This window comes from Amblyomma mixtum, chromosome 10 (assembly GCF_055824585.1).
Source record: "Amblyomma mixtum isolate Tamu chromosome 10, ASM5582458v1, whole genome shotgun sequence".
NCBI classification, from domain to species: Eukaryota; Metazoa; Arthropoda; class Arachnida; order Ixodida; family Ixodidae; genus Amblyomma; species Amblyomma mixtum.
In genome coordinates, this window is record NC_143021.1 from 112,108,114 (window position 1) to 112,131,642 (window position 23,529).

At 48.9% G+C, this 23,529-nt stretch overlaps 1 protein-coding gene across 5 annotated transcripts in view; it reads right to left on the bottom strand.

Annotated features, from left to right (window-relative positions):
• The window catches only part of LOC149326691 (ryanodine receptor-like), a 539,764-nt gene that overhangs the window by 269,763 nt on the left and 246,472 nt on the right, over nt 1-23,529 (bottom strand). For 4 of the 5 annotated variants that reach the window (XM_089562900.1, XM_089562899.1, XM_089562897.1 and 1 more), the window contains exons 50-51: nt 22,962-23,164; nt 22,419-22,517 (exon numbers count right to left, since the gene is read on the bottom strand). In XM_089562900.1, the coding sequence (XP_089419026.1) occupies nt 22,419-22,517; nt 22,962-23,164 (302 nt within the window). The remainder of the gene's footprint in view (nt 1-22,418; nt 22,518-22,961; nt 23,165-23,529) is intronic. The other variant, XM_089562898.1, reaches the window with a different exon arrangement.

Genomic DNA, 23,529 nt, shown 5'->3' on the forward strand with positions numbered 1-23,529 from the left:
ATGCGAGTTCATGCTTCTAAGATGGTGTTCCATGCTCACTGAATCGCTACGCATTATTTACAACCCAGAGATACAACACAAAAATTTGGTGTCTACCCCTTTAAGCGCGCTGTTCGTGGCGCTGCTCGCCGTGGCGCTAGACACCAAGACTAGATAGGAGAACACTCTCACTTCCGGATAGGTCACTCACTCCAAAGGAGTGCAGGGCCTGGAGGAGGCTTCAGGTCAACAGATTCTTTCCCTACTTTATACTGCACGACGAAGACACTGGGGAGCCTGAGCTCTGCAGTAGCTGTCACAGAATCACTTCGCAAAATCACTTAATTTGGGAATGTCAGGATTCTCCTGGGGCTAAAACACAAATCATCCCAGACCTTGCCACCTGGGAAGCGCTGATCCGAAGCCACGACCCGGATCAGCAGAGACTCATCATCCGTCAGGCGGAGACAGCTTACCACAAGACTCTCTCCGCGGTCTCCGGTGCTGAGAGCCGGCTGGGAGGCGCCCCCTCCTAATTGCTGCGCCCAGACTGTGAGGCCCCATGATGACGGAAATAAAGTTCATTCATTCATTCATTCATGCAGCGGCGTTGGCATTGCGATGAAAGGCTGTGGTGGCTTGGTCGAATCATGTCGGTCTTTAAGCTTAAGCTACAACGCTGGAATATACCGAGAGAGGCACTGCAACTGCTTGCCGAAAATATGAAATCAGGTGGTGTACGTATTTAGCAATAAGTTATGCTATTTTGGCTCTGGATTCAATCATGTTCAGTAAGGAAAATGGGAGAATGAAGTGAAGAAGTTATGGTAAATCTTCCCGAGAAGGCATTTTTCGAAACCAGGCAGCAAAGCTTTCAAGTCGTAGCTGTACTTTTGTCAGGATAAGCGGTCATAATTACGACACTAGGTAAAGAGTATTCTCTATCCTTGGCAGCCTGCAGCTACGGTTGTTTTGAGAAGCGAAAAATGAACTTCATTCGAAAATACACATCGTATATTGTATATACTATTGCTGTAAATATATGTGAATGAATGCACGTAAACGACCCCTTCTTTTGTACTGTCTGTGCAGCGAAGTTCCTCAGCTTCACATCAACGAGCATAAAATCTCCCACACTTCACAAAAATCTAAAAGCAGCAGCCGTATTGAACATAATTAGCCGGTGTCATTTTACGGCTGCTGAGAGGACGTCAGCGTCGCGGACACCACCATTTACCCGCACAAAACAATTTTCGTTAACCATGGTGCCACGAAACGAACGAGCCTTAAAACTTATAACTCTCTACTCGTCTGCCAAGGAAGAGCAATAAGTGGCGCAAACACCTCAAACAGCGCATCAAGTATGCCAGCTGCCATCCTCAAGTGATAAGCGGAGCGAACGCCGCAGTCCACCTCTGCAAACGGCGAGCAAAGCTGCCGCTCCCTCCAGCCGATTGTCGTTGGAAAAAGCGCCGCGCCGCGGTTTAAAGGGCAACTCCGGCGATTTTTCAGCCATTTTATGTTAATGGCTGTTTTGTGTTCCTAAGAACCTCCTGCAATGTGTACATTACAAGGTTTTCAAAAGCAACCGTAAAATAATTTGTAAACAGCAAAAACCGCAAAACCGAAACCGCGGAGGTGCCTTCGTGCGGTATTCACTGTGACGTCACGAGCGGGTTCGCCGCGCTCTGAAGTCCCCGAAGATATGACAACTACCCTGAGCCGCGCTGTCGACATGACTGAAAGCGCGGAGGACAGCTTTTCTGAGACCAGCGAGTCTTTAGAAGACGACTCATTCGACGATTTAAATTTGGACTGGACGAGTCGCCTTTCAGGTATGATCCACCGCCGCGCGAGCCAGCCTAGTCACACCACAGGCCGCGTCACCTGCAGCACGGAGACGGTCTGGACTCGGAGAAGTGATTACTTGAGTCATTTCTCGTGCATGCATTTGTGACAGAGTCGTCAGAACAAAAGTTAATGAGATGCTCCTGCCGACAGCTGTTCGTGTGGCCAGTGCCGGCCGACCCAGCCTAATGAAAGAATCTGCTGCCGGAACGTTGCCGCGGTGCACAACGTCCTTACAGGGGCATGCATCACCAAAAGTCCTCTCTGCGAAGCTTTATCTCGACGGCGAGCTTTTGGAAGTGAGTTCACGCCAGCTACAGTTCTACAATCCAACATCGCTTCTTCTTGACGGCCGTGCTTCGTTCAGCTGGCCGCTGCGATAGACGGTTGTACTAGAATAACGTTGGCACAGAATATGCCTCCAAGCGCCAGTTGAACGAAGCCTTAGCGAGTCCAAAGCTCTCTTTGAAGTACACGCTGTCTTCATAGCAATCTGGCGCGAAATGTCCCGAGCACAAGCGGGAATGCTTCCTCGGAGACCAGTTTACACGGCGGACAGCTCTCACCAACTTGTCGCGAAGGTTCTTATCGCTAGGAAACCTACACTAGATCACGCCCGTTGTCACAGATCAAGAATTTGTGCTCCCCACAGCACAACTGAAGTTGCCGTGGCCCATCACTCTGGCGTACACATCACATATCAGGCACGTTGAGATGGTGTAAAAAATAGCGCACAGGGAACACACGGGACGTAAAGTAAACGACGCAGACAAGCGCTAACTCGCAACTGAGGTTTATTGCGCGCGTCAGCAATAAACCTCAGTTGCGAGTTAGCGCTTGTCTGCGTCGTTTACTTTACGTCCCGTGTGTTCCCTGTGCGCTATTTTTTACATCATGAACGTTATCCAACTTGCCCAACTTTCCGCTTTGCTGAACGTTGAGATGGCGCGAAATTGCACAGGTGGTCGGAATAATTCCGGAGAGCTCCACTACGGACCTCTTTCTTCTTTCACTTCTTCCTTACGTCGTGGTTCGGGTGTCCATTACTGCGTCATTTACTTTCCTCAAAACCAATTTTCAGTTTTCCCCTGCACTGCCAGCGCCAGCGCGCGCCCAATCAGCTTGACACGCCGCCCCGCCAGTGACGTCACAGAACAGGGTGGCCTGTAGAAGTTGCTCGATCAGTGGGTGCCGCTCGCGTCAGCTTGCGTCGAGGAGCGCTTGTCTTCAAAATTCGCTTGCGGAAAAACTACGCCGGTTTCAGGTGCGAAATTTTACATGAGGCATCAGACTCACTGATCTCCACTATGTGGCTGGATGCCGCATTCCCGCTTTCCGAGACGAGCGCGATGAAGCCACCGGAAGTTGGACGGCTTGTCTCGGAAGTCGGGTGTCTGCTGTGTATTTCAATGCAAAAAGTCACATCTTTCGCCCTTTAGTTCTCAGTTTTTTTGCGTTGTTCTCGTTCTCGTTTTCTGCTTGCACTTTGGTATTATTGTTCAATTTGTGTTCTGTTCTGTATCCACTCCTGCTTGGGCCTCACGGCCTGCAGTATGCCATAAATAAAAAAATAAAAAATAAAAAAAATAATGTCTGCTGTTATATGAAAGGAACAAGCAAGCTGAACGCGAGAAATGTGAGCATTGTGTGCAGAACCCTGTAATTTCTGCGAAAGCCAAGAAAACAGGCATGCAGGTCTCACCCTGCCTCGGCAAAGGGGTACGTGTTCTTGCCTGGTTCTTGTCTTCCGAGCGTAAAGGAGAAGTAGTGGAATGACGATGAGGCTAGGTCCTGTTAAAACCGAATTTTTGTGTACCAAAGAAAAGGCACAGCGCGAGAGGAACGACTGACAAGAAAGACGAATGCTGCAGTGCACGTGAGAAGCGCTGTTAGAAGTCAACTGCACCAAGCACCACGAATTAAAGCCCATTCAGGCTTAACTTGCTCCAATACGAAACAGTACATGACACGCTCCGTCGAAAAAGCAGTACCACACCTTTTGGAGGCGCTAATGTGAACCAACCGAACACCGTCGACACCTCACAAGATAGTAGCCTAGCCCTCGCTTCGGTTCGGTCTAAACATAATTCGATAAAATGGTCGCTTCAAAGTAAGCTGCCTAGTGAATGTTTCAGCCTATTCTTTCTTATATTTATCCCCCATTGATAGCATAACTTAGGCTTGAGCGCGGGAACAAGCATCACAGTAAAGAGCAGAGTTGGCGAAGCTAGGCAACCAAGACGACACCGAGCCAAGTAGACGAGACTTGCTGCGTGTAGCGACGTCCTGTCGTCTGCTAGTGTCGTCCCATTGCGATGCAATGGACCCTTGTTTTCGAAACGTCTTTCCCGAAGATATCGCTGGTCTCCTCGCTCAGTTGACGGCGCAACAGTTAGGCATTGTCATGTAAAAAGACCAGAACAACGAAAAGACGAAATGCTAAGTGGGAAAACAAAACTGGAACTGAAAAACCGTGCTGAGGTCCGATTTCATGCAGTGCCAAAGGCTGACTTCCGGGACAAGGCCACTTACTTCCGGTGGCTTCACTTTCGGGCGCCCGATGCGGCATCCAACTCCCCTAGTGGAGATCAGTGATCAGACTATCATAAAGAATACAGACTTAAAATTTCATTTCAATCGATGCACATCGAAAAATAGCCGGAGTTACCCTTTAAGCGAGAGCTACACAAGGAGGGGTAGGAAGCAAGAATGTGACAGACGCCAGGAGTGGGAGTAGGACAGCGCTATCACCACCGCGCGCCCATACGCAAGCATGACGCAAGCAGTGGATGGATGGATGGATGGATGGATGGATGGATGGATAGGAGCGCCTCCTTTGAAACGGGGTGATGGCAATTGCCACCATGCTCAGCTTTTCTTTCTTTATTATTTTTTGTTTACTGTGTAAGAATCGCCGTCATCTTTACCTATGGTTTCCTACAATTCTAACCTTATGCCACATCTCTGCTTTTCAGCCACCAATCCTCCAATCGCTTTTTGCTAACTTCCACCGCAGATTTATTTACATGACCATTGTTGTCTTTAAAGGGGTCGTGAAATGTTTTCCGAAAATTTTGAACGACGTGTGTTGTTGCGGTTTAACGTCCCAAAGCGACTGAGGCTATGAGAGACGCCGTAGTGGAGGGCTGTGGAAATTTCGACCACCTGGGGTTCTTTAACGTGCACTGACATCGCACAGTACACGGGCCTCTAGAATTTCTCCCCCAAAGAAATTCAACCGCCGCGGCCGGGATCGAACCCGCGTCTTTCGGGTCAGCATGCCGAGTACCATAACCACTGAGCCACCGCGGCGGCTAACGACGCGTGTATTTGGAATTCTGACCCTTCATTCTATAGTATACCTTGGTTCGTTTCATCGTCTGGGTTGAATGAATAGCGAAAAAAACTAATTTTTGGTTTCCCAGCGCGCGTCCCCCTCAACTCACAGCAAACGTCATCTTAAGAAGCCAATCAGAGGCTTCTGTCGTCAACACAACATGGCAGCTTAGCGAGGCCTGTTGAGCCATAGTTGACCGAGGTCACAGCATGCATACTGTCTCGAATGTGGCACCATCGTCTGCTCAGAATGGAGTCTGCTAGCCATGGAGTCAGCTGTCAAGCTGACACATGTGCGAAAACTTGGCCGGCGCGCCGCACTAGTCGCCGCTTGCGAGCTGCCGCCGACTGCAAGCAGGGACACGGAGCGGCAAGCATCTTTGCGCCGCTAGACTTATGCCCGGCCTACATCCGGTGTAACACTTTGCCACCGCACACCAGCGCCTGCGCGCTGCTTGGCTACTGAAGTTCGCACCAGAAAAGGCAAAATAGCGATGTTATCAGAAGGACTTCCTGATGTACTCGGGCGGCGACAAAGCATGCCTACCCACGTAGCGCGCTTTCGGCAAGGGCGCTGTACGCGGGCGCGCCGGGCGACGAACTGCACTGCTCTCTGGCTGCCCTGGTCGCCGCTAGGCCTGTTTCGCATCGAAGCTGCGGTGGGCAGCACTTCGGAAGTAGCCTGGGTTGTAATAAAATGCCTGCTTTTGGCATCGTTTTACTGTCAACAGCATCGTCTCACAACAAAAAATATGGTCATTTTTGCGGTGCGCTCGGCAGCGGAGCTAGCGGACGCCAGGCGCGCAAGCCGGACCGCAACGGCCGGGCAGCGGCAGCTGGGCGGCGGTTGTGGCAAGAAATTTGCTCGTATTACAGTTGCTGCTTCTATAGACCAGAATCCAGAGCCGCTCCTGGGCGCGGCCATTTTCCGCCGACTGGTGCGCCGCGGTGCGGGCGTTTCTTTGGGGACTGCGGGGCTGCGGACGCTCCGCGGCCGCGCTGCATACAGCCGCGCTTCGGGCGCTAAAAAAACATTGCCGAGCATACTTCCGCAGCGTGGCTGTGCTGCAGGAAGTATTCACGTTATCAAAGGGAGCACATTGATGCGTTTTAATGACATTTAGTTTGACATTCACGTGAATTGTGCTGACGCTTAGAACGCGCTCGTGCTCATATCGCTACCGTCTTGGTGCTACACTGCAAAAAAAAAACAAACAAACTTTTTGTTCAATATCAAGTATTAGGTGTGCGGCTAGCACGCAGTTCCAATTCCCATGCACTCTTAATCCTTCGGCCATAAAGTACCACCCACAAACAGGGCTTTCTTGTCGCATGCGTGGTGCGCCAGTTTATCAACAAATTACCGCTGCGAGCTTAACTGAGTCGCAGCGCCAACAAGAAACAAAATTTGTCATGGTTTACGCAACTTGGTGCATAAAAACGTACTTTTGCTCAAATTATCAAAGCTTGAATAGATATTAGCAGCGAATCCAGCTTTCACGAATTCTGAGGTCCGAAGTAGCGTTCATTTTATTCGGTAGCTCTCGCCGCGTGTGACAGCGTTGCGTAGGCGTTTGGCTAAGTGCGAATGAATGTACTAAAATCGCGCATATTTTCCAATGATTAAGGTAGATAGCAAAAGCAGAAAGACACTACGATAAACCTTTTACCCCCCCCCCCCCCTTCCCTGACCCCTATGACATGCGTGCGGAAAGAGCAACTGAAATCGGTAGCGGTCGTGCTTACAATCCTGTGCATGAAATATGTTTAATGGGAACTAGAGCAAGCTCAGCGCAAGGAGGTAATCGAAAACACGCGCTTCGTCGGGACAACCTTCAGGCTGCAGCTCGCCTATCCAGTTACTACACCACTGAATCAAATCAATAAATACACATTCCTGTGCCTAAAATTATCATTGATGATAGAGCACGTAAAAGACGGCAACAAACGACACGCCAGCGCAGAAATCTGCTTAGAAGTGCCAGTTTCCAGTCCGTACGCTACCTGGCCGACTACTCCGCGGGAAAAATCCCTGCTGTTTGCAATACTATTCCAGAATTTCCCTGAGCAGCGCCGCCGCACCAGCGGCTCGGTGGAGCAGCGTCGCCGCTGCGGTGCCAGCGCTTAGAATCCTGAGCCAGCAGAAAATCATCATAGAAAAACGTAGCGCGAAAAACGAGACTAAGGTGAAGACAGGACACGAGCGCTAGTCATCAATATCAATATCATCATGGTGGGCACAAACAACGAGACAGACGCGCACTGCCTCGCCGCACTTACTCACATCCAAATGAACGGAAAAAAAACTCGGAGATGTCACGTTAACGACTAACTGCGCGCAAGATAACCGCAGTACTGTCTGGTAGAGGGAAAACGTGAGTAGTGACGCACAGCTTACACCCTCATAAGTTATGATGAAGCACTACAACGACAGAAGCGTACACGTAAACATGCATTCTATACGCGCGGCGCCGGCGCGACCCGCAGTCCATCGGGCCGCGCGCGCCGATAGATGGCGACTGGTGTCGAGAGTAGGGGCGCGCCAGCAGCCTGCGTGCGAGGGTAAAAGAATCTGGTCTATAGTAGGATACAACTTAAAAAAACAGCAGCTGCTAACACTGGGCCGCGGTCCGCGGCGTTCTGTATTACTCCGCTGGCCAATCGCTACATTAAGCGAAATGAGCTTTTTTGACTTTATCAAACAATCCAGGTGTCAAAATTATAGAGGTCATAATCTTTTTCTTGTGGTAAGCTTCTTATTTACATGACAAGAAACGTTTAACCAGCGGACTACTTTTTTGTCGTGGAGGAATTCTGTGCGCGGGGGCTGAATGTGGGCGGAGCTTCACTGCAGACTTAAGTTGTATCCGACTATACCAGCAACTCGGCAATGTTCAACCATTCTCAAAAATGATCTAGTTTCCACACTTCTTGCTCCCACAGTTTATTATTTGCGTGAAGAAAAATCTTTAGCTCATTTTTATGACGCCAGCGGACGGGATCCAGGCTTGCCGGCCGGCCTGCAGGCTCGATGTATTTCACATTCGCACCAGAAAAGACAAAACAGCCATGCTATCAGAAATGATGCCTGTTATATTAGAGCAGTGGCAGCATGTCGAGCTTTCGGCAATGACGCCGCCTGCGGGCGCGCCGGGCGATGAACTGCGAGGCTCGCCGGCGGCCCTGGTCGTCTATAAGCCTACCTGGTTTCGCATCGATACTATCGATACCGCAGCTGAGGGAGCTTCGGAACTGGTCAGCGCTGTAAAAGGTACTACTCTCGTCACCCCTTTAGCTGTGAACCTGTCCCATAATAAAATAAAGATATGCTCGATTTCCGCGACGCCTTCAACAGCGGAGCTAACAAATGCCAGCTATGCGAGCGGCGACCAGGCAGCAAATAAAGCGGTTATGGGATGAAATTTGCTTGTATCGCCGAATGAAATACTCGGCATCAGCCAACGATCCTCAAAAATGATTCATTTTTGGCATTCATCTATCCAAGGGCTTGTTATGAACATGAACAAATAATACTAGCGTGTTTTTCTGACGCCGGTGGCCGGCATCCAGGCTAACAGGCCGGCCCCGAGAAACGCGCCCCCACGCTCTGCTGCAACTTCATAGAGAGATTCTTGATCCCGTCGAGCACCCTAGCGATGACAAGGTGGTCCTCGCATTGGACTTACGGGGGGCTTTCGACAATGTTACTCATGATATCATCCTCTCCCACCTGTCCCAAGTGAACTGTGGATACAACACATTACAATACATCAAGCAATTCCTCACAGATCGGCAAACATATATCCGACTCCAAGACAGTGAACATGGCCCGTACCAACTTGGTACGCGATGGACTCCACAGGGAGCAGTCCTCTCGCCTCTTCTCTTCAATCTGGCCATGATGAAGCTCCCTACCCTGCTGGGTGAGGTCCCGGGTGTGCAGCATGCCCTGTACGCGGACGACATCACCCTCTGGGCAACACACGGTTCGGTTGGAGAAATCGAGGCCAACCTGCAGCAAGCAGCGGCTATTGTGGACGATTATGCACACCGCTGCGGCCTTGAGTGCTCCCCGAACAAATCGGAATTCGTGCACATACGTCCCAATCCAAGGTGCACAACCAAATTTGCCCTCTCCCTGCTTAGTGGCCCGATACCTGAACACGATGAAATCAGAGTATTGGGACTCTACATACAAAAGAACCGCAAGATTGACACCACGCTGAAGAAACTCCGCAAGGTGGGGGATCAGGTGGGCCGTATGGTCCGCCGGGTATCAAACAAACGAGGGGGGTTGCGATGCAAAGACGCCCTGCGGCTGGCGAATGCATTCGTAACCAGTCGAATCCTGTATTCGGCACCGTACCTCCACCTGCGCAAATGCGATGAGAACGCTTTCGAAGTGATTCTCCGAAAAATCTATAAGAGAGCTCTAGACCTCCCAATTGCAACATCCAACCAACGTCTCCTCGGCCTGGGGATGACGAACACCTTTGGGGAGCTGCGCGAGGCTCATCTCAGCAATCAATACTTGCGGTTAAGCAAAACACGTGCGGGTAGCCGCCTACTGACCCGCCTCCACATCAATTACACAACCCAAGAGGAGAAGCGGGTATCCATGCCCGAGGCCTGGCGCTTCGCACTAAAGGTTCGCCCCCTCCCCAATAACATGATAAAAGATGCCCATGATGGCCGCCGCCTCGCGCGAGCGGAGGCCATTTCCAAGCAGTACGGTGCTCGACCAGGGGTATTTTACACGGACGCGGCAGGTCCACACCATGGGGGTTGGTACACGGCTGCCGTTGTCCACCAAAACAACCCAGTTCAGGGCCTCACCTTCCGTGCCCCCAACATTACATTCGCGGAGGAAGTTGCTATCGCACTTGCAGCTGCGGATCCAGCGTCCCGAGTCATTATCACCGACTCAAGAGAAGCTTGCCGCAATTTTGAACAGGGCCAAATTCCAGATCGTGCTTTCCAAATTTTACACAGTTGTGAGTACCGGGATTTCCCAACCCGGCGCACAATCATCTGGGCCCCAGCACATGCGGGGATAGAGGGAAATAAGGTAGCGGACACTACCGCCCGCGCGCTTAACCACCGGGCATCGCCTCGCTCGCCGCCTGATCCGGATACTGATTTTAATCCGGCTATTACTTTTCGGGAGATCTCTCTCCTGTATCAAAACGCTCACGGCCGATACCCACCCCCCTGTAAAGGCCTCAATAAGGCAGAGGAGCGTTGGCTACTTCGCCTCTACACCAACACGGTACTGTGCCCGGCAGTGCTCAAATATTTCAATTCGGCCTTTTCGGGCGAGTGTCCACACTGTGGGGAAGTGTTTGCGGACACGTATCACATGGTGCGGGCATGCCCTGCCAATCCTGCTTTCCCACCCCACCCCACCCGAGAGGACTGGGAGGCTGCCCTGCTCGGCTGCTCAACTCTCCAGGACCAACGAGCCCTGGTGACAAGAGCCCGGGCCGCCGCGGAGGCCACAGGGGTCCCGGACTAGGGATCCCTCCTAGTGATTGTGAGGGCCGGGCCCTTCAGGCACGGTCCAAGCAATACCTCTGTACATAGTATAAATAAATGTTTTACACCACCACCACCACCACCTGCGCGCTCGCATTCTGCCCATTGTAAGTGCGACGCGCCGCGTGCGTTGGGTGCAGGCGGCGAGCTGCTGTCAGTCGTTACGCCGTTCGCAACGGCACGTCGCGCGCCCGGCAAGTCATACCGAGAGCCCGCGACACCTCTGCCTGCGGGAGCTCCGACCGTGAACCTCCGAACCCGGTCGTGGACTCGAGTCTTCATCTCTATCACAAGGGATGGGTTGACTCGCAGCCCCATCTGCAAATTATGCCTAACCCTCTTCACGTTTCTGGAATATATTTTTCTGCAGCAAAGAACAGAAGCGCGGAGCCGATGCGCACCGCGATAGCTGACTCGATCGTATCGAATTCATGTAAACAGAGCGTCGTCGAGATGGGCTGACATTTCTCAGCTCGATTCTCTGACTCAAACCACCGCTGCCAAGGAACAACACCCAGCCACTGATAGCCAAGGAGGATGGAGAAGCAGAACCGAAACCGAAACTGGTCCCAGGTCAGTGATTGATGTATGACCACGCGCTGCAACTTAACGGAGTGAAATTACACGTGCAAATAATTGGAAAACCTTGTTTCACTTCCTGAATTTTTCATAAAGCTATTATTTTAGGGCAAACGAAAGTTGAAGGTATCTCTCTACGTTTCTGAAGATCTTAAAATGACGTAGTCGAGTAGTGCGTGTGCCGGCCGATGGCGCCGCATGGTCGTTTCATTAGCACAAAAAGGCAGCGATTTCGAATGGGCTTTATTAAATGCAGACTCAATATTAAGTCGAAATATTTCGAAATCAGCATGTCTAATGTTTATGGAAGCAGTAAAAATTAAAACCGGGCAGCTTCATTTTCCTTTCACAACCCCTTTAAACCCTAGGGCCTTAGGAAGAGTGACTGTGCCTGCATCGACATCCGGATGGATACCATCACATTTGATTATGAGGTGTTCAATTGTTTCCACAGATCTACCACACACTGCACATGTGTCATCTTCTTCGCTAAATTTCTTTTTGTAGCTGCGCGTTCTAAGACACCCTGACCGAGCTTCAAAAAGTAGGGCACTGCCTCTTGAGTTATCATAGAAAAATTCTTTCCTGATCTGCCTTTTCCAGTGCTACCTAAAGCCCCTCAATGAAACAAAAGTAGCGAAAAGCTTTGAACTTTCCGACACTCCTCCTCTCCTGGCGCGCCGCCGGAGAATCGAGCCTCACATTGGCCGAGGCGTCGTAGTCACGTGTTAGCGCGCGCTTTTTGGCTCCGCAGCAGACGCCGGCGCCATTGCCGGGGCCGGGAGTCGCGCTTCATTTTCTTTCTGTGCAACAGTTTTGGCGGGAAGCGTTTTTTTTTTTTCATCTTTGACGGCGTCTACGTGTTGCGGCGATGCCGAGCTTCTGTTGCGCGTATAGATGCAACAACCGAGGTGGCAGTGGCAAAAGATTTTTTTATAATTCCTTCCAGAAAAAGCAACGCGCCTTGCCGAGAGGTTTGGCAGCACAGGATCGGCCGGGCAAACTTCGATAATGTTGTGGATCCGCGTCTTTGTGCGATAAATGGTCGTTTTTCAGTTGTTTTTTCGGATGATTTGGTGCGAAGCGCCAGCGGCTGCAGTCTTTCTTCGCACTAAATGCCATTTGGCATGATTTTAAATAGACTCGTTCGCTAGCGGGTACGAAAGCCGTGCTGAAGTGCAGGTTTAATGTTGCTCGCATTGCGCGGCGTGTTGGCTTGGTTTCAGCCGGGCTCGTTCGCATGTTGTTTGAGCCCCGCCGTTTACGTTGCTCGCTATGCAGGTCCAGGCTTGATGTTGCGAGCATTGCTTGCCGTATTTGTGTTGCTGCAGCTGGACTCCTGGGCTCACGAACTCGATACTAAAGGGGCGGTACTCGCTGTTTGAGCCTACGCTGCTCATGCTGCTCGCGGTGCAGGTCTGGCTTTCATGTCGCGCGCATCGCTAGACGTATTTGTTTTGTTACAGTTGCACTCCTTCGCTCACGAACTCGACACCAAAGGTGCGGTACTTGCTGTTGAAGCTCCTACTGCTCATGCTGCTTGCGATAAAGTCTAGCTTTCATGTTGCGCGCAATGCTGAACGTATTTTTCAAGCAGGGTTCTAAACCGAAATCGGGCGTTACTGTGCCAAGGCACGTTAACGCACCTGTCGCTTGAATACTCTATATCTGCGTGGATAATACCTGAGAATGCAAGCAAGGACCTCTGTAAAACATAGTTTCAGACATTTTGGGTTGAGGCCGTCGTCGCTGCCGCGAATTCCTGCGAAAATCACGATGCGTGGAGCTATGTAACGTGGATAGGTGGTGTCAGATGAATCGCTAACGCAGGGGCGCACGCAATGAACCAGACAATTTCCAAAGTTCGACATTGGAAAAGCTCCTCACGGCTTTTAATGTGGAGTGGTGACGTGTTAACACTTGTGTATTCTTTTTTCAGTTATGAAAGGTCACGCTCTATATATTTTTTCGTGCCTTGTATCTCCCACGCCACAATCTCAATGCGGCTGAATCGGAGGCAGGAAATGCAACAAAAATCATGCGGGCGCGCGGTCCGCTGCGCGAAATAGGGTGAGCGACGAGAAAGCCACTCGTCGAGCGATGGTAGTCACTCTAGAGCCGCGAACTCGCTCGCGCGCGCCACTTCCAACGTGTGCTCCGCAGTCAAAGCGATCGAAGAACAAGAAGTTTCCATAAAGCAATCCAACGTTGGTCTGGGCATTTATTACAGTAACTGATTTTTCAATCTTTCATTTCATGATGACATTTTGACCGAAGCCAAGTCACAAAACGCAACACAAAGTTCATTTAGGCGCGCGGTCTGCCGGGCGCCAAAAGGCGACGATTGGGAGCGTCTGCTAGCTGCTCCAGTATGCTCCAGGCCTAGGTGCCGCCACACCGCGGCAGCTAACTGAAGTGAGGTGTACCGACGGCTCCCATTGCGAAGCGGGCGATGCGGCTGGCATTGTAAAATAGAGGAGGCGCTGTCACTGCTATCTGCACTTCTTACTTCGTGGTAGGAGCAATTAATATGTTTACTTGACATTCTGTTGGTGAAATATGCCACTGCGCGTTCCCCAGCTCCCCTACAAATTTGTTATGCTGCTCTAGGGATGTTCAAGTTTGGTTTGGTTTATAGGGGTTTAACGTCCCAAAGCGACTCAGGCTATGACGGACGCCGTAGTGAAGGGCTCTTGAAATTTCAATCACATGGGGTTCTTTAACGTGCAGTGACACTGTAGAGTGCACAGACCTCTAGAATTTCGCCTCTATCGAAATTCAGCCGCCGCGGCCGGAATCGAACCCGCGTCTTTCGGGCCAGCAACCGAGCGCCGTAACCACTGAGCCACCTGGTGAAGGTTTACATCTATTATTTTTTAAATTTTATGCCCCATTGATAGCATAACTTGGCCTTTAGCGCAGGAACGTGCATCACAGTAAAGAGCGGTGTTGGCGACGGCAGCGACAGGACGACACAGAGCTGAGCAGACGAGGTTCCATACTTGCTGTGTGTAGCGACGTCCTGTCGTCTGCTAGTGTCGCCCCATGCGATGCAATGGGCCCTTATTTTTGAAACGTCTTAAGAATTCGCTGGTCTCCTCGCTCAGTTGACGGCGCAGCAGGTAGGCATTGTCATGGAAAAAGACGAGAACGGCGAAAAGACAAAATGCTGAGTGGGAAAACAAGACGAACTGAAAAACCGTGCTGAGGTCCGATTTTGTGCACTGCCAAAGGCAGACTTCCGGGACAAGGCCACTTACTTCCGGTGGCTTCACTTTCGGGCGCTCAATGCGCCATCCAGCCCCCTAGTGGAGATCAGTGTTTTTTCCCCATCATCAGCATCATCATCAGCCTGGCTACGCCCACTGCAGGGCAAAGGCCTCTCCCATACCTTTCCAAATAACGCTGTCCTTTGCCAGCTGCGGCCACCGTATCCCCGCAAACTTCTTAATCTCATCCGCCCACCCAACTTTCTGCCGCCCCCTGCTACGTTTGCCTTCCACCAGCGGTTATGTTTATTTATTTATTTCAATACCCTCAGGGCCCGAGGACGTTATAGCGGGGGGTGGGAGTTACAATGCAGAAAAAACACACACAAAAGTACAACGTGCAGATTTGTTAACAAGCACAATGGTGCAATTACAAAACATAGTCAATAAGTGCTGATTTGAAAGATGGTGGATCCAGATTGAGACAATGGAGGGGGGGAAGGCGGTTCCATTCTGTGCAAGTTTTGGGTAAAAATGAGTTGAAAAAAACATTGGTGCGGCAGCAGGGAATGGCGACCTTAAACCGGTGATCAATGCGAGATGATGCATACGAAGGCTGAAAAAGAAGCTCGCTTTGCAGTGGTGGGCAAAAAAAGAAAATTTTATGGAACAGGGACAGACGAGAAAGTTTCCTGCGGAGAGATAAATCTGGGAACCGAAGATTTGATTTAATTAAGGATACACTAGTTGTACGATGGTAGTTGGAGGTAATGAAACGAACGGAACGGTTTTGCACAGATTCAATGAGGTCAATTACATACATACATACATACATCTTTATTAACTCTCACAAGGTTACATCAGTAACAGAGGAGAGAGGACGCAAGGCAAAAAGCTGCGTTGGTGCAGCTTGAGGGCCACCCTGCGCCCCCTGCCGGCGGTATCGCCTGGCAGCTAATCACAACAGCCGTGGAAGAGCGCACTCACAAGCACAAAAGAAAATACAGCCACAAAATATATACATCAACATTTGCATGACGTTATGCCTCTGTTATCACTCGACATTATTGGACAAAAGAAACTGCTCAAAATTTTTATGTACAGGAAACGCATTTATAATCAACCGAGATACAAATCAAGTAGAAAGAAGATACACAAAGCTATATATATATGCTCTAGTCATGATGTCAAAATGATGCACATTCAAACAAAGGAAAACATTCAAACACATTCAAACAAAGGAATAAGTGTTATTAATTTATGCCGTGAAGTCTTTTCAAGTATGATGTTGTTCTTGTGCAGAATATTGAGGTAGTGTGGTAGACTATATGTCACTGACTGCTTACCGTATGTAGTGCGGCAGAAAGGTACGGACCATGACATTTTGTTCCGTGTGTTATAAGATGGAATCGAACGAATGAGGTTGAAACTTGATAAGAGGAGATCATTCTTAGTTGAAACAGCATTTTTATACATAGAGATTAACTTGAATGGGAATAACTCTGAGAGTTTCATGATACTGAACCTTGCAAAGTAGGAAGCCGTATGAGTACACCATGGCACATTAGCTATTAATCTAATTGCTCGTTTTTGCGCCATTAGAATTTTCATTTGGTTTTGCTTGGTTGTTGTCCCCCAGACCATGAGACAATAAGTTATATGTGGCAATATAAATGCATTGTAAATTAATAATTTAACTCTAGGCGGAAGTGTGTGCCTCTGGCGGCATAGGATGCCATTAATCTTGTTTATTTTAGCGCAGATATTCTCAGTATGTTTATCCCAATTAAGTGATTCGGTCCAAACAACACCAAGACATTTCACAGCTGGTACGACATCAATTTTTTTGTTTCCTAACCAAAGGTCAAAATTTGCACGCACCATTCTGTTTTTAGCTCGGAATATTATTGCTTTGGTCTTCGTGATGTTTACCCTTAGGTAGTTCTTAAAGGACCATTGACGCAGGAATTCTAAGAACTTATTGCCGTGTTCTAGCAGGTCTCTTTCTGTGTTACCTGAGGAAAGCATTGTGAGGTCGTCTGCATACGCTATTATGTTGACAGGAAGGGGAGCAGAAATATATCATTAATGTAAATATTAAATAATAGGGGGCCCAGAATGCTGCCTTGTGGTACACCAGAGAGGATAGCTTGCGAGGTTGATATAGTGTTATTAAGGGAGACCATTTGTTTACGATATTTCAGATATGATTCAATTAAAGATAAGCTGTTACCTCTAATTCCATAGTTATTGAGTTTATGTACCAGTAAAGCATGCTTAAGCAGGTCAAATGCTTTGGAAAAATCAACAAATATTCCTAGTACAAGTAGCTTTTCCTCAAACGCATTTATTATTATTTCTTTTTGCTTAATTAGTGCCGTTTCCGTGGACCTTTGTTTTCTGAAACCAAACTGACTCTCTGATAAAACTGAATGTTTGACTAGAAAAATATTTATTCTCACATAAATAATCTTTTCCAGACCTTTGGATAATATCGGAAGAATGGAAATAGGCCTGTAGTTAGCCATATCTGAGGTAGCACCACCTTTGTGAATGACAGCCACTTTTGCTACCTGCATTTCTTTTGGAAACACGCCAGATTCTATGGCTAGATTATAGATATGCATTAGTATTGGAGCTAGTATGTCAACTGCAAATTTGAAGGGTTTGATCTGAAAGCCATCTTTATCTTCAGCTCTGCTATTTCTTAGATTCCTAAACACTGTCACTATTTCACCTTCATCAGTGGGATACATGAACAGGGATTCCGGAATACATGGTGTATTATACGCGTAACCCACAGGTGTGTCGGAGGGACAGCATAACGTTTTGGTTATGTTAACAAAGTAATTATTAAATTCATTACACAGTTCCTCCCCACCTATTGGTATACCATCTTTCATTATTGTCGTAATAGTTGTTTTTGAGGTGCGATTTAGTAATTTGTTCAGTTGGTCCCACTGGTTGTGAACACTTCTATTGGACCCCACCGAAAATGCATTACTAAAATATCTTAGCTTAGCAGTTCGCAATTCTCTATTCAGCTGGTTTCGGTATTTCTTATATTTCTCAAGCTTGGAAGGCTCCCGTGATTTCATGAATTGCGCAAACATTTTTTCTTTGGTCCTTATTTTGCGCAGCAGTTCTTGCGTAACCCACGGCTTCTTTGGATTGCGTTTGCGCGGACGTACTAGTGGAAAACATTTATCATAGACAGTTTTAACTTTGAACAAAAATGCATCATACGCCTCATTCACGTCTTTTAAAGACAGCACATCGTCCCAACTAGTGTCATATAACATCGAACGAAAACGGTCAAGTGTGGTGATATCAACGCGTCGAAAATGTGGAGAGGGTGCTGCGGGAACTTGATAAGGGCGTTCGGCTAGGACGAAGGCAAAAACAGGGAGATGGTCACTTAAGTCGGATAGTACTGTGCCAGCTTTTGTTTCGCATTTTTCGGTGTTCGTGATTACAATATCAATACAGGAAGATGTGGAGCACGTGACGCGTGTAGGTACTTCGATAAGATTTAAAAAGCCATATGCATCTAGTAGGCTTATGAATTCTTGTTGTGCTGCTGAATGACATCGCGTATCAACATTCAAATCACCCGATAAAAATAATACTTGCTGGTTTGTTGTTACGTAATCAAACAGGCTTTCGAGAACGTCTAGGCACCCTCTCAAATTTCCATCAGGAGGACGGTACAGAACGGCAAATACATCATTCCCACCTTCAACTGTCAGGATTTCAATATCTGCGGTAGAAACAGTGAATTGTTTCTTTTCTTTTGCAGGTTGTGTGTTCAATATCTGCAACGACACACCGCCACCCCGGCGCCCAGGTCTATTAAGAACAAAATGTGTACAGTTACTTAGAACTAAATAGTTTGCGTCATCTTGATACCAGGTCTCGGTGAACATAACTACATCAAAAGAAAATTTAAAAACAGATAACAAGGCTTCTATTTCTTCAGCTTTGTTATTTATCGAACGGCAGTTCAAGTGAAAAAGTTTTAAGGCGTTTGTGCTAGCTAGCTTATTTAACTGTTCTGGAGCAAGCAAGTGATAGGAATCCATGATGAAAGATAACTTCCTAGGTCATCTTGGCCACGTCACTGCTATTAGTTATTTATCTTTAGCAGCGTGCTGTTCTCAGATTTCCGTGCGTAGATCTGGCCTCCGCGCACCCAGACAAACTTCCAGTGTGACTCACGCTTCTTACTGACAGCAAGCCCCAGCAAGCGCTTGCGATCTGGGCACAAGTGCTCATTCACGTACACAGAGTCCGTCTCCTGGAAACCAAGGTCTGTACATGACAGCCTCGTTTTTCGCGCCTTTTCAAGAAAAGCGTCTCGCTTCCTTCGATGCACAAATTGTGCGACTATGTACTTTTCTGTTTTGCTTCCATGAACAGCTACCCTATGACATACGTCAATGTCGGAAGGCGAAACACTTTCGCCCACTTTTTCACCAAGTTCTCCCAAAATTTCAAGCAAGTTTTCATCTGTGCTCACAGGTATCCCTTTGATTTCTACATTTGCATTCCGCGAGTACTGTTCACAGCGTACCAGCCGTGCTTCACACAATTTGATCTGGGAAGCAAGAGAATCACAGCGATTTCTTAGAATTGCGTTTTGTTCGCGCAATTCCTTATTCTCCTCGACTGTGCTCTTGAGGTCATCCTTCATCTCGTCATATTTCTCACTAATGAATGACATGCTGGTTTTTATTTCTCTGAGCTCATTGCGAACATCGCGTTCAAGGGATTCCCTGAAAGCCTTGAATTCAGCCCTGATTTCTTTCTTCATTTCATCTAGTGCTAGCGCTAGTTCCTTGCTGATTTTGGACATGATACTGCGAGGCAAGCTGCAGCAAAAATCACAATGGTAGCAGTTTACAAATGGCAGCAGCGGCGTGGCAGTTTGCAATCTACAGAAATGTGTAAAGCAAAATGACCAACCTGCAGCAAAAGCAAAGAGTTGGGTTAGCCTCTGTGTCGGTCGCGCTGCTCACGCCACTGCCGCCATGTGAAGAGCAGTCCACGTCGCCCCCGAGCTTTTGTAGCCGAAGCCCACCGACGTCACAGCGCCTGGTCCAATCGGCGGCGCGCAGATATCTTCAGGTACGATGCTACGCTTCGGCTTCTTCCAGAAAGATATGTTGAGCTGGATCCTATATTACCGACGCGTATTCAAGTTTAAGCCTTAAGCTTGATACATTATCAGTAGGGCCCGGAACTTTAGGCATTTGCCTAAACATGCCTATAAAGGTCTAAACGGAGGATTTTTGTACTCGCCAGCCTTCTTGTTATTTTTTACTAAATACTACACAAGACAGGACTGGCGCCAACTTCCATCTATGTTTATTCATGGAAAAAAACTACTTAATAACCACACGAGCAGGCGAAAAGATAAAAGCAAAGACGATACTAGGGGTGATATAACAAAGACACACGTGCCAAAAGGACAAAAGCAAAGATTATAACGCTGGCAAAGACCCACGAAGGAAACTAATCTCTTCATCTGACAGCGACACAGATGGCTTGCTTATGCACATATACCCCCTCTGCTTGATGTGATATGCTTCGATTATTTCACGCTCTAATCTGTCTCTAGACCTTGCAATGAATTTAGTGTTTTCAGAACCGGGACGGCATTTGCACCTTTTGCAGTGAGTGGCCGTGTGGCTGCCATAACCATTTTTTATAGCAATCTTGTGCTGCCTCACTCTTTCATTAAAGCATTGACCTGTCTGGCCGATATATTCCTGACTGCAGCTTAGAGGCACAACGTACACAACATCGGCCGTGCATTCAGTAGCACGGATTTGGTTATTCTTTTTGGACTGCCTAACCAGTTCAAGGTTTCTTCAAGTTTGTTCAAGGTGCAAACGCGCGATAGCTTGCAGGAGCAGAAAGCACCATCTTGATCTTATACTTGCTGGTCATTTTCTTCAGGTTGTGCGAAACCCGATGAATTTAGGGAATCACCAACGTCCGTTGTTTTTCTATATCCTTGTTTTTTTTTACCCTGTTCACCCTTTGACGAACGCGTGAAATAACAGAAGCATGCAACATCAAGCAGAGGGGCTATATCTGCATAAGCAAGCCATCTGTGTCGCTGTCAGATGTAGGGATTAGTTTTCTTAGTGGGTCTCTTTCAGCGTTTTAATCATTGCTTTGGTCCTTTTGGCACGTGTGCCTTTGTTAAATCACCCCTTGTATCTGTTTTGCTTTTATCTTTTTGCCTGCTCGTGTGGCCTTTTCCATGAATAAACTTAGTTGGAAGTTGGCGCTAGTCCTGACTTGTGTGTGTTGCTCCGTCTTTTAGCGCCGGTACGCTCTTTGCGCAAACCATGTCATGCTACAACCAACTAGCTAAAGTCAAAGTCTTGCTGGCGGTATGGAGTACTGGTAAATGCTCAGAACATGTGCAAGACCTGTTTAAAGAACTACGCCTGTGCCGGAATGCATCTGAGAGATTCCAAGTTTCCTATGGATATGTTAATCCCTGCAGGTTGTAAGGCTTTAAATTTGTGGATTAGGAACGCCTCTCTGTATTTTCTGTCCCTTGAAGACTTGAAGCCTGATTGAAGAATGAACAGTTTAAGTTCATCGAAGTTGTGACTGCGTTGGTTAAAATGTGCCTACACGGCCTTCTGTAGTTCCTCGCTGTGTCAGCTCGATGACCATGCATTTAGTCTGACGCTCATTGATTGCCTGGTTTCTCCGATTTATTATTTCTGACAAGAGGAGCATTGAAGCATCTAGATAACATTAGACGACGCGCAGTTAAAGACTATCTTTAATTAAAGCTAGTCTTCATATCGAAGTTGAAGTAGCTTGCTGTGCTTCAAACAGTAGTGTCGCTTTGTAAATGCTTGCATGTGGCAAGCATTTACAAAGTGGACTTAATGGCATCGGACAAACAGGGATGCTCACCCATTTCTTCTTCATTGTGCAGATCACGCTGTATTCGGCAGGATTCGACGATGGACACAGTGCACATGCTTGCCGAGAGGCCGGCACTTTGAACCCCCTGGATCGCTCGACTGATAGCCATATCATCGACGGAGCACTACCGCCACTGTTCAATTCCCTTCCACGTGTGGTGCGAGCATACCAGCTGACCAAGGAGGTGACGTCAACAGAAGCGCGGCAGCGCAGCTATATAAACAACAGCCCCACCGGCCGACACTTCAGTGGACTTGGTGGCATCGGACGAACAGGGATGCTCACCCATTTCTTCTTCACTGTGCAGGTTGGTGATAAATACACAGTATATTCTGTTCGTGATGACTCTCGTGCTTTGATGGTGCTACCAAGTCCACAGTTTCGAGAGGAAGAAATAGGATTGGGCAGCGCATGTCATGCGAAGGAAAGATAACCAATGGTCCTTAAGGGTAATGGACTAAATTCCAAGAGAAAACCAGCGGAGCAGGGGCGGCAGAAAGTTAAGTGGGAAGATGCTATCAAGTTTGCGGGGATACGGTGGCAGCAGCTGGCGAAGAAGGACAGGGTTAATTGGAGAGACATGGGAGAGGCCTTTTCCCTGCAGTGGGCGTGGTCAGGCAATGATGACCGAGTGTGGTAGCGCCTGGTTTCAAAGGGGGAATTCCCAACACCCATCGCCATCAACACAACCGCCTCACGTTTTGGCGAAATGGGTCTACAGTGCTGTCGCGTTGAAACAGTGCGCCAACTGAGCGAGATGGGGACCTTCTGAGCGATACGTGCGTAGAATCCTGCACAGCGGCAACCGCGGGAATTTCCTTGTGCCCGCTTTTTGTCGGGGCTGCAGCAGGGCGTGACGTGCAAGAGCAGCGCAGCGCTGTATCCAGAGAACCCGGCCACGACTTGCGTGGCGCCGCCCTTGATTGTAGCCCCCTCCTCCCTCGGAGGAGGAGACGGGTCCACTGACGAGCTCACCTGCTCCTTGGGCGTGCAGCGAAACTCGCGGGTCTTCTTGGCCGCCACGGAAGAGGGCAGATCCGACTGCTTGATCTCGATGTACCTCCGCAGTTGGTCCTGCACGGTGCGGAGGAGGGGAATGTGTCTCGTTGGTTCTGTCTCGAGCACGACATGTGTGGCACTACGCGCCTTTCGACAGGTAGAAATGGGCGAAACACTTGATCGGGGCACTTCATGAGTGCACTGCCTAAGCTGGTAGCGGAAAAAAATTACAGGCTCGTTTAATTATTATTACGCGATGACAGTGCCTTCTCCACACTTCAATTGCATTGACGATTTGCCGCCGCTTTCCGCGTTGCCCACGCGCCAGTTTGTTCCGATGTCAACCACCGTGAGGTTCCTGAACCAGACCCTGCCCCGTCCTCCCTCTGTGTTCTCGTGGAGCCACCCTCCTCTCCAAGCGGAGAGGAGGATATAGCTCTGTCTCCTGTCTAGCAGGTGGTGCTGATGCACTGAAACGGGTCTGTTCCCGGCAGAACTGCAGGACAGCCAGAATCTCACCGACTGCAGGTTGCCCACGTAGTCGTCCGAGAAGCAGACGATGGCCTCCACGCGGTGGCGAAGCTGCAGGTCACACAGGTGGTGCAGGATTAAGCACACCTGCAACTTCACCCCTTCCGCGATCTGCATATCGATGAGGCCCAGGGGGACGACTCCGTTGCCGCCGCCACTGCCGTCGCTGCCGGCCACGGGGACCCCGACTGCTGCGGGAAGGAGAGGCAGTTTGTTTGCACACTTTTGCACGGCAGTGAACCGCTGCACGAAACAGCCTTGCCCTTTATTTCGGCAAACCTCTGCGTTTGCCCAATAAATTGTGTTCATCATCATCATCGTCGTCAGCCTGACTACACCCACTGCAGGGCAAAGGCCTCTCCTATGTCTCTCCAATTAACCCTGTACTTTGCCAGCTGCCGCCACTGTATCCCCGCAAACTTCTTAATCTAATCCGCCCATCTAACTTTCTGCCTCCCCCTGCGACATTTCCCTTCTCTTGGCAGTTGAAGCCGCCGCGGTGGCTCAGTCGTTATGGTGCTCGGCTGCTGACCCGAAAGACGCGGGTTCGATCCCG